This window comes from Dasypus novemcinctus, chromosome 3 (genome assembly GCF_030445035.2).
Source record: "Dasypus novemcinctus isolate mDasNov1 chromosome 3, mDasNov1.1.hap2, whole genome shotgun sequence".
NCBI classification, from domain to species: domain Eukaryota; kingdom Metazoa; phylum Chordata; class Mammalia; order Cingulata; family Dasypodidae; genus Dasypus; species Dasypus novemcinctus.
In genome coordinates, this window is record NC_080675.1 from 83,739,752 (window position 1) to 83,750,518 (window position 10,767).

The 10,767-nt window shown below is 39.0% G+C and overlaps 1 protein-coding gene and 1 non-coding gene across 2 annotated transcripts; both read left to right on the plus strand.

Moving 5' to 3' along the window:
- Window positions 1-335: 335 nt before the first annotated feature.
- On the plus strand, window positions 336-8,679 carry DTD2 (D-aminoacyl-tRNA deacylase 2). The gene is made up of 3 exons (XM_004467923.3): window positions 336-508; window positions 3,890-3,959; window positions 7,332-8,679. Exons 1-3 carry the CDS (start codon window positions 398-400, stop codon window positions 7,655-7,657), a joined length of 507 nt encoding a protein of 168 aa, XP_004467980.2. The 5' UTR covers window positions 336-397; the 3' UTR covers window positions 7,658-8,679.
- LOC111766408 (U4 spliceosomal RNA) lies at window positions 5,822-5,956 on the plus strand. The gene has a single exon (XR_002798466.2). It is a non-coding gene; the product is annotated as a U4 spliceosomal RNA (small nuclear RNA).
- Window positions 8,680-10,767: the final 2,088 nt, after the last annotated feature.

Consider the following 10,767-nt stretch of genomic DNA (forward strand, 5'->3'; position numbering starts at 1 on the left):
GTTAGCTTTCTTTTATAGAGTGGGGTAAGGAAATTTTTGAAATATTTATGGCCTTTAATTCCATCTCCACTTGCTTTGTGATTCGGTTGATTCATTTTGTTTATTTATCTGCATACTGGGCACAATACGGAGTTAAACAGGTTTCAAAATTTTTAACACCTGGAAACCTAAGCTTTCGTAGCAAAAAAGGTTTGGCACTCGTTTAAAGCATCAATGAGCAGTTTGTACGATGCTGGGCATGTTCTGCCTAGAGGTTAGAACAACTTTGGGGACAGCACATCCGGGACACCCGAGAGCGAGGCAGCGACCCCGCCCCATCTACTCGCGCGCCGCGGTGGAGGCGGAGCCTGCGCAGCGCGAGGCCTAAAGCGGTCACGTTGTGGCGCAGGCTGCGGCCATGGGTGAGGGCGCTAGGACGCCTCAGGCCCGGGCGCTCCTGCAGCAATGCCTGCACGCCCAGCTGCAAATACGCCCAGCGGAGGGGGACACCGCGGCCCAGTGGGTGGAGGTAACGTCTGCCGCGCCTCTGCCGTTATTCTCGCGCGCTGACCTGTTCTTTCCACTGCTGTGCGTCGGTGTCGCAAAGTCCCGGGCCTCCCCGCGGGTCCGGTGGGGCTGCCGCGTGGCACCCTGGCACGTGCTGTGGCCGAAGCGGGACCTTCGGTGGACTCCTGACCCTGCCCACGGTGGTATATCTGGCTGCGCTCTTTTCTTCGGTCTTGCACCACTGTTCCAGGCGCCTTTTCTCATTTCTCAGAGGATGAGCGTGTGCTTAGGGGGACCTCGGAGATTTGAACCTTCCTCTAATTAAGTCTGCCAGGCGGAACTCCGTGTTCTTTATAGGTCTAATTATCTCAGACCCTTTGCTTCAAAAGAGCAAAGGCCTTGCTCGGGCAACTCGTGGGCTATGCAGATCTCTTTCGAGCTTGTTAATTAGAATTGCTGCCATTCAGGTCTATTCTGCCATGCTCCAGATCGCATCGATTCCCCGTTGAGTGCAGCAAGGTCTTAGTGTAGAAATGAGATTTCCCAAGAAACAATTCTGTTTTCAAGAGACTTAAAATTCGACTTGTTTCCAACTAGAAACAAAGACCACTGTTTTTACAGTATTGTTATCAAGCACATTTTCTCCAATATGATTTCCTTCTGCTTGCGTATTTGCCTTTTTAAGACAGCCTTCCCCCACAAAAGCAAATAAAGGCCCTTGACTTTTTGGAGGGATACAGTTGAAATGTGAGGAAAAAATTAGCTCATAATTAAGACTTTGGAAAATACTCAGAAACTTTAATGTAGGAGAATCTCGTTCATTCACCTCATAGAAATCTGTCCCAGATCTAACATTTCTTGACCATAGTCATTATTTTAAATACTATGGGTAAACTGTGATATTTATTTTTAATAATTTAAATAAATAATTTAAATAAAATTAATTTATTCTTAAATCAGAATCTATTACTCTGTTAATTTGAGGCTGTTTATAAACAAACATTCCTACCTATTCTCTTTTTTCCACAAAAAATTCATTTTTCTTATTTCTTTTATTGCGGTTTTGATTTCTCTTCCATGTTATGAAATCTATTCCTTTTTTATTTGCTGTCTATATAAAGAATTATCTGTTTTTATAGTTGCCTCATGGCTGTATGAATCCCAAACTATTAACCTTCCAGGCTGATTTATCTTTTTATTTTCTCATACCAAATCTTACGCAAAATCAACATATTTTAGCCTTCCAAACTATCCATTTATGTTTATAAACTTTAGAAGCTACTTTTAAAGGCGTTTTTTTCCACTCTGAGCTGAAAGTAATTAATGAAGATATCTGTTTCCTGGCTGCTAAAGAAATACCATGCAAGGGGCTGGCTTAACAACATGAATTTATTGGCTCAGGGTTTCTGGGACTGGAAGGCTTGCTTTTTCTGGGGGATATCTTCTGGCTGGCAAGCAATCTTTGGGGTTCCTTGGTTTTTCTGTCACGTCGTAATGCACATGGCACCTTCTCCTTTCTTTTCCTATTTCCTTTGACTTCCAGCTTCTTGCTACTCCAGTGGCTTCTCTGTTGCCTCTCTGTAGCGTCTCCAGTAATAGGATCAAAACCCATTCTCATTCAGTTGGCCACACCTTAGCTTAAAAAATTAACCTCAGCAAAGGTCTTATTTACAATCCATTCACTCACAGGAATGGATTAAGGTTATGACCTTATTTTTCTGTAGTACGTAACTCCGAGCCACCGCAGAAACTATAAATCTTTGCTCTTTCTCAAGCATCCTTTTTCCCATTCTACTAAGAGTTCTTAAAAACAAACAAAAAGAACACACCTGTATTTTAATATGAAGATTACTTACCTGTTTTCAGTTTCATTCATTTACACTTCTCTTGTCACTGACTAATGTTTTTCTTCCTGGAAAGTGAAATTTTCTAATCTGCAGTGAGGATTAGCTATACTTTTCTAAATGTTTGAAATGCTTTATACTAAAAGGACGCTACAATGAAAGTGATTTCCGTTTGAAGAGAGGAAGCTGTGGGTCACAGTTTAAGATACGTTATTTGGATAAACTGAAAGAAAAGACCTTAATGAGGCTGTAGTGTGAGTGGAAAGAACAGGGTTTATTTCTGCAAATAATTAATTCTGATGTCCATATACCACTGTGCTTAAGATTTCCCTCTTGCTGACACAGTATTGATGGAGAATCCTATGACATTGGTGCATATCATTCACCTTGCCAACTCCTTATTGTGAGTGTACATTTGAGGTCCTCCCTTGCTATTGTTTCAGAAGCACAGTTGACATTTTATAAATGACTTCTTTTCTAGGTAGATCAGGTGTGAGTGTAGAGCTGTGTTGACATTTACATGCACAACCATTTAGATACTACTTAGAGCCTGGAAGATACAGTTGAACATTAATGCAATTGACAGACAAATTGTGTCCCTGTCATAGACAAAACAGTCTGTAAAGTGCTCTAGGAGTTAAAATGTAAATTGTGCCTCTGCCCTTAAATTTATTTTTCCATACTCATTTAATAACATTTATATAGCACTTACTATAAGCCAGGAACTCTTTAAAACATTTTACAAATATTAACTCATTTAATCTTCATCTTGGAGCCAATGAGGTTAATATACAAAGTAAAAAAATCTAATTTACTCAGCATTAAAATCAAAGTCATTTATCAGTTGTCTCTTCTATATAATTATAAGCATTGTACTGAGTGAAAAGTCTCTGTCCTACAAGAGCTAATAAAAATCCAAGTCATTATATAAAATAAGCTTAAATATTGATCATATTCTCTGATAACAAATAACTTTGTGATGTAGAATTTAATATCATACATGCAATTTCCAAGCTGTAAGCACTATGTTTATTTAAAACAATAACAAAAAATAATTGGACAGTTTCCTCCAATTTTTAAAATAGAATCAGACTTATTTTTATTATATGCTATTAAGGTGAATAAAGAGTGCTAATATCAAAAGACATTGCCACATTGTTGCTTAATGTCAGCCATATTTGAATTCACTTGGTATTGAATAAATGGGTCCCTGCAAAGTAAATGTATTTATTTGTCTTACTGAGGGAGGGGTGGAATGAGGCTTGTTGATATTGATAGTCCTGATGATTTGATTAGGAGTAAATGTTGGAAGGTTTATGTGTGATCCTCATTGCCTTTCGCTGTATTTTATACTTAATTTTCTAAAGAAATGATAACAGGTGATTGAAAACTGGAAAAGATTTTTTCTCACATATTTAAGAAATGAAATCTGTGAAACATTTTTTCCTTTACTTTTAACTTTTATGTCTCTAGCAGTTGTGAAATTTTATTCATTTAGCTTTGTGTCTAAATATAGAAGTTGTTTTCTAATTTGAGTTCACTGTAGTGATTTCTTACAGGTCCAGAGAGGATTAGTGATCTATGTGTGTTTTTTCAAGGGAGCTAATAAAGAACTTCTTCCCAAAATGGGTATGTATTTGATTTTGTTTCTTTGTTTTTTAAGACTGAAAATTAACAGTAGTACACAGGACAAAAGGCACAGTCTTAAATTGTACTGGTATGTAAATTTTAAATTACTTAGCTTTGTCTACTGTTGGTTTTAGCTGGTACTTCTGCCAGTTTCGAAGTATAAAGAAAGCAAAGTGGTGGAATTCTTTTAGAACATCCTGCAGCATTTCAGATGTCTTATAGATTGCTTTAAAAGAGTACGCATGCATGTACACATCACATGTTGAGATTCAGCCAAGTATCAAGAAACTTGTTGGAAGCAGGGTGGCCACATAGGGAGAAACAGATGCTACATTTCTTAATATAGTTCTTTAGTCCCCAGAGTCCCAAAGAGGGGTATGTAGCTGCCAGTAATTCTGTGAAAGGTATGGGTCCCATTTAACCTGGGCAGCTCAGGCTTATGGCATTATTATAAAACAATTTACACTAACTATTTATGGACTCCTTTGTAGAAAATGTATATAAATATAAGGGTCTCCTGGTTCTTGAACCAAACCCAGTGTCATCAAAGCCATACCTCCTCCAGGGGCAGAGAAAGCAGACAGCAATCAGCTGTCTCTGAACAATAGTTCTTCTGTCTACAGAACTCTTCACTTTCCTGGACGTTCCATGGTACTACACATTCCTTGTGATAATGACATAGATTTAGATATACCAAACTGAGGGACGAAACGGGGTCCCTGTTAAGGGACGAGCGGGGTCCCTGTTGCGGGACGAGTGGGGTCCCGTTGTGGGACGAGTGGGGTCCCGTTGTGGGACGAGAGGGGTCCCGTTGTGGGACGAGAGGGGTCCCGTTGTGGGACGAGCGGGGTCCCTGTTAAGGGACGAGTGGGGTCCCGTTGTGGGACGAGAGGGGTCCCTGGCGTGGGGAAGAAAGCCTCGTACAGCCGCTGAGACTTCCCTCGGGGGCTCCGAAGGCGTGGAGGGCGCACGACCCAGGAAGAAGTCACGGAGACAGGCTGATGGCACAAGTCTGGTCTATTGCGGAGGGGGATGCAGATTTATAGGATTGGGGAGTGGTGTGGCGGGTTCTGATTGGCTAGGGCAAATGCTGTTTCCATATAAGGCAATGTTCTGGCATTGGGCTAGTGATTGGCCAGTAGAGTATGTGCTAACTCTTGATAGGCTGAAGCTGTTGCTGGGCAAACAGCGTACTAAGAGATTAGGTTTAAGGGAGGGGGGAGGGGAAGTGAGAGCTGGGCTAGGCGGGAGATAGGAAGGGGGAGGGCGGTGCCGGCTAGCCGTTAGCAGCAAAGGCCTAGTCAGGCGTGGTCACCTTGTCTAGGCCCAGTGGGCAGAGGCGGTGTCACCTCTTGCCGCACTGTTTGCCACTGAGGCAAGCCGGGTGCCCCTCCTCCCACACCAAACCAAACCATACTATCTTAAGACTAAAAAATCCTGAAATAGTGGGCTGGCCCTAAAATTGGGGGTGGGTTATAGCACCCATTAGTTAGATTAATAAGAAATATGAATTATACAAATGGGTAGTTGGTAATTGCAGAAGTTAACCTAGAAGAGCTTTAAATAGTGGAACTCATTCTATTATTTGTATGACAATAGCATTAATTCATTTTTCAGATATAGCCAGTAGAGGGAGTTATGTGAAGTATAATAAATTGTCATTACTTCTTTGTCCTGTTACCCAAAATGTTTTGTTTAGTTTGTGATTATACTGAGGTGTGGCTAGTTAGACAGTGATTTCTGTTGGAATGAAGTGTTCTGGAGAGTTACAGTTTCCTTAGAAATAGTTAATAAAATGACTGGCTGTATAGCAAAGTCCTGTTTGTAATAGAGAAAATTAGAGGATTTTAAAATAGATGTTAAGCTTTGCGCAGTGGCAGTATTGTAGCCAATGAGGTTTATCCGAGGCGCAATTATTGCTAAAATAGATGTTAAGTGAAAATTGACAGTGCTTAATGCATACCTTAGGAATTCATTTCTTGTTCACCTTGTCAGGTTTTCACCAGGTTAATTCCCTGATTTGTAAATTGGGGGGAAAATGCTGATTCCCTACTACAATTTACTACAGACTCTAATAATTGAAAGCTTTGATTACACCACCAGGAGGCATGCCTTTTCTAGCCTCATTTTTGGGCAGCAGTATTAGAGTGTGAGGTTTTATATAGTTTCTTTCTTTTACCATTTGTCCTCTCAGAACTACTCTATTTTTTGCAAGCAGGAGTCATTTATACCTTCATAGAATTAGGGAGACCCTCTATTTATATTAGACCTTTCTTTTGTTTGGTATTTTAAAAATGGTGAATGTTGAAGTTGTAAAGGTTTTCTAAGTTTAGGTTTTAGCTACACGTATATTTTTGTGGTTTTGCCATTTCTTATTAGGTTTTAAGAGTATACTTTCATAAATGCTATAAAAGTATTATCTCTATATTGTCTTTCTTTCTTTCTTTTTTTTGAGGTACCAGAGCTGGGGATTGAACCCAGGACCTCATTATGTGGAAAGCCAGTGCTCAACCACTGAGCCACATCAGTTCCTCTAAGTCGGTTTTTTCATTTGTTTGTTTGTTGTTTGTTTCTTTTTTGTTTTTAGGAGGCACTGGGAGCCAAACCCGGGACCTCCCGTGTGGTAAGCAGGCGCTCAACTGCCTGAATTACATACGCTCCCCTCTATGATTTCTTGTATGTGTATAAAGACAGTGCCGTATGTATATGAAGACAAAACACCATGTTTTGATTTACTTTTGCAATAACAACTAAATTTTTGATAATTCTTTCTTTCAGCTTTACCCTTCTCTCATAGGTTATATTTGTATGTACATAGTCCATGCCTTCAATGTTAAGAAACTAGGAAATTAGCTGGTGTACAATGGAATTGAACTCGATTCACTGGCATAGAACTTTAGGCAACAAAGTTTAAAACAATACGTGCCATAAATTTTTTATTTAATATTCTTTGTTATAAAGTAGAATTTGGTGTGAGGAGGATTTATCATGGTCTTTTCCCAATTGGATATACTTATGAAATATAAGGAGGCAAAAATCTTCTCATGTATCCTCTGAGACAACAATAGGTTTTAAGGTTCCAGCATACAGTTAATTCTTAGACCTTTCTGGATGGATTACTGTTAGATAATCTTAACTGCCAAGTTATACTCAAAGCATCATGCCATTTCTGCATGAAATTTGCCTTATTTTTGCTTAGGTCATTTAGCTTAGTGAACTAGTTCTTTAAATTGAAGTGCAGACTTTTGGTAAGAAGCATGAACTGATAAACTGGGTTTCAAAACAATAGATTTGCTGACTAGCTTAAAGCTCAGTGGTTTTCTTCCTGTTTGTTTTTCACTTCAGAATGTTTTCCCTTTCTTCCCCAACCAGTTAATACACTGTTCAATGTGAAATTAAGTGAGACAGAAAATGGCAAGCACGTCTCTATATTGGATCTACCTGGCGACATTCTTATCATCCCTCAAGCCACCCTTGGGGGAAAAGTGAAAGGAAGAAACATGCAGTATCACTCTAACTCTGGCAAAGAAGAAGGGTTAGAACTTTATTCCCAATTTGTGACTCTCTGTGAAAAAGAATTAGCTGCTAACAGTAAGTGTGCTGAAGCTGGGGTTGTGGTGGAACATGGCACTTATGGGAACAGGCAGGTGTTGAAACTGGATACCAATGGACCATACACACACCTAATTGAGTTTTGAAAAATTAAAGTTAGTTTCTGCACTTGTTTTCTGGGATAAAATGACCCGAACTGTAATAAGATTTTATTCCCTGATTCTGCAACATGCTCCGACCAGAAAAAACCTGGGTCTCACACACAACTCTACACTCTGCTAATTGGATGACCTTGCCAAGTCATCTAAATTCTGGATCCCAGTCACCAATCATCCTGCTTTCTCCCATCCTTCCACTCAAAAACTTCAACAAAAGTGCTTTTGATTCACTTCATGGTCATCGTGAAAATGTTCTTAAAAGGTTTACATGTATTTGAAGTATTTTGCAATGAAGAATTTTGTGAAATTCTTACCCCTCAAATTTCTTACACCCTCAAATTTATGTAGTATGTAATAAAAGTAACTGCTTGTACTTAAAAAAAAACCCAACACAAACTAACCAGGTTTGTTTTAACTGTTTCAACATTCTGTATTTTGAGTGAAAGAACATGTGATTTACTCCTCCTTTAATAACATCTGTGAAAATTTAATATAAAAATGTTATTGTGCATTATAATATTACTTTGCAGGGATAGCCAAGTGTTTTAAATTATTTTTAAGACTTTTTAGTAGAAATAGGAACAAGATCTAGAGAATTAAAAGTTTTTATTTAACATACATACAGGTTAATATTCTGTTTCTCAACTTTTTACCAATGTCACGTACTTCTCACTTTGTATCTTTAGTTTTTAAAAGACACTCCTTCATGAAATTAATGTTAATTCATAAACATTTTTGAAAGTACCTTTCCTGTTGAATTAGGGTTAGGGTTAGATTGAATTAGATTGAAGAAAAGGGGGAAGCTTTGTACTGGAATTACTTGAAAACAAGTTGACTTGTTCATTTTCCCATTATCTGCTTGGTGATTTGGAGCCAATGTTAATTTTTCTATTAGTAATATAAGATAGACAATTAATAAGGTAAAAGTTACAAAAGCAAGAGAGAAAGATAGAGGATATAAACGACTGAAAGCATAATGAGTCAATAAAAGACTACCCAATTTTTGCAAACTCTTCTGATTTTATTTATTTATTTATTCCCCCTTCCCCCACCCCCAGTTGTCTGCTCTCTGTGTCCATTTGCTTTGTGTTCTTCTGTGACTGCTTCTATCCTTAGCAGCAGCACTGGGAATCTGTGTTTCTTTTTGTTGCATCATCTTGTATGAGCTCATCTTGTTGTGTGTGTGGCGCCATTCTTGGGCAGGTTGCACTTTCTTTTGCGCTGGGCAGCTCTCCTTACGGGGCGCACTCCTTGCGCATGGGGTTCCCCTATGTGGGGGACACCCCTGCGTGGCAGGGCACTCCTTGCTCGCATCAGCACTGTGCATGGGCCAGCTCCACACAGGTCAGGTAGGTCCGGGCTTTGAGCCGTGGACCTCCCATGTGGCAGGCAGATGCCTATCCATTGGGCCAAGTCCGCTTCCCTGTACTGATTTTAAAAGATATTTTTAAGAGAAAAAGCCAAGTAATATTTCTGATTACCAAAAAGAGGAAGGCATTAACTTGAATAAACATCTTAAGGAGCTGCTGAAGATGACTTTGTGTCTTATAATTTCTTTGGGTCTTTAAAATTTTTATTATCACAAAAAGTCCTATTTTCTCCATACCCTTCCTGTACTATTCTATTTTGGAACTTGAGAATCAATAACTGGCTTGATAATGAGCTCATTGTCCTTAACTTCTGCTTTATTGATTCACAATACACTTATTGAAATATAATAAAGTATTCATAAACTTGCAAACTCCAATTTTCTCAGAGCTTCTCCAAGGAGGTGTATATGCCTTTCAAAAAGATTACGTGTTACCTATTTTAAATCATTTTTATTTTGTGTCTAGATGAAATGCTGACTCACAGCCCTTAGATGGGTTTTTTATAGTTCAGGCAATTCTCCTTTTTAAAAAATTTGCCTGAGGTACTTGGGGAGAATAACAATTTCAAGTGCATGAAGGATTATTAAGCAGAAGGTGACAGTCAACTTTGCTTCATTTCCAGGAAGGCTAGAACACAAGGGAAAAGGCAAGTGAAATAGTGTTGTAACTATCAAAAATTTTCGTATGCTGCCTCAGTATCCATCTACTGTGGCTAAGCCACTGCCCTCAGCACTGATCTTAGCCTAGTTAATAAGCAGCTTGCTAGCTGGGGCATAAACTCCCCCAGAGCACAAACCTGCAGAGGTGGCCACCACCCACACACTTCACCCAAAACCCACCGCTATTCCCAAATGATAAGCTAAACATCCCACTGACCTGGGACCCCCATTCCATTTCCCTTTACACAACATTTGCTTTAAACTCACATCTTTGACTCCCGTGGGAAATTTACTAATCTCTGCTCCAGGACCACAAGAAAAGGCCCAAGCCACCAGGCCCCTCTTGCTCTGCCTCTGTGCTCCCCACCTACTGGTTGAGCTACCTGAGCCAATTGTACTTCCAGTTTACCCCTCATGGTGCACCTCACTCTGTCTGTCTGGAAATTGTGATGAACAAACTATCTTTTATGGCCTGGTTCTCCCATTGTATCATATCTGACCTCCACCTGGTCCCAAATTTAAAATACAACTTAAATCAGTTTGGAACACTTGGTTTTCTGTTGCTCTTCTGGCCTAAAGTGCTTGAAAACCTTCAAAATATATCTCATTTTATCTTCACAGTATAACTGTAATGAGGATAGTTTTGTGGAAAGTAAGAATGCTTAAGTAATTTTCCCGAGATCATACAATAAGAAGAATACTGCTAAAAATATAGTATCCTTATCTTCATCTTTCTAGTTAATATAGTGAGAGTTGCTGAAATTGAAATTAATCTTAAGCATCTCATGTGGTTCACTTAAGAAAAAGTAGCTAATAAATGGGTTTATTTTAGGTGCAGATAGGGTTGTACCTAATGTAGGTGCCTTCTGTCTGTTTTTCTAAGATTCTAGAATATTTCAAATAGTACTCATTTTGAAATACTATTTTGTCAATTTAGAAAGCTCGTGAATTCAATTATAGAAAATATTGTGTATTAAACATAAAATACTAATGGGTATGGTTTAATATCAACTAATCAAATACATTTTTGCCATTCCAGTCTTCAGTAGTTCAAGTCATAAAAGAAGAC

Coding starts and splice junctions, on each gene's coding strand:
- DTD2 (XM_004467923.3), top strand. CDS start 398: ATGGGTGAGGGCGCTAGGACGCCTCAGGCCCGGGCGCTCCTGCAGCAA. Junction 509..3,889: donor CCGCGGCCCAGTGGGTGGAG/GTAACGTCTGCC, acceptor GATTTCTTACAG/GTCCAGAGAGGATTAGTGAT. Junction 3,960..7,331: donor AGAACTTCTTCCCAAAATGG/GTATGTATTTGA, acceptor TTCCCCAACCAG/TTAATACACTGTTCAATGTG.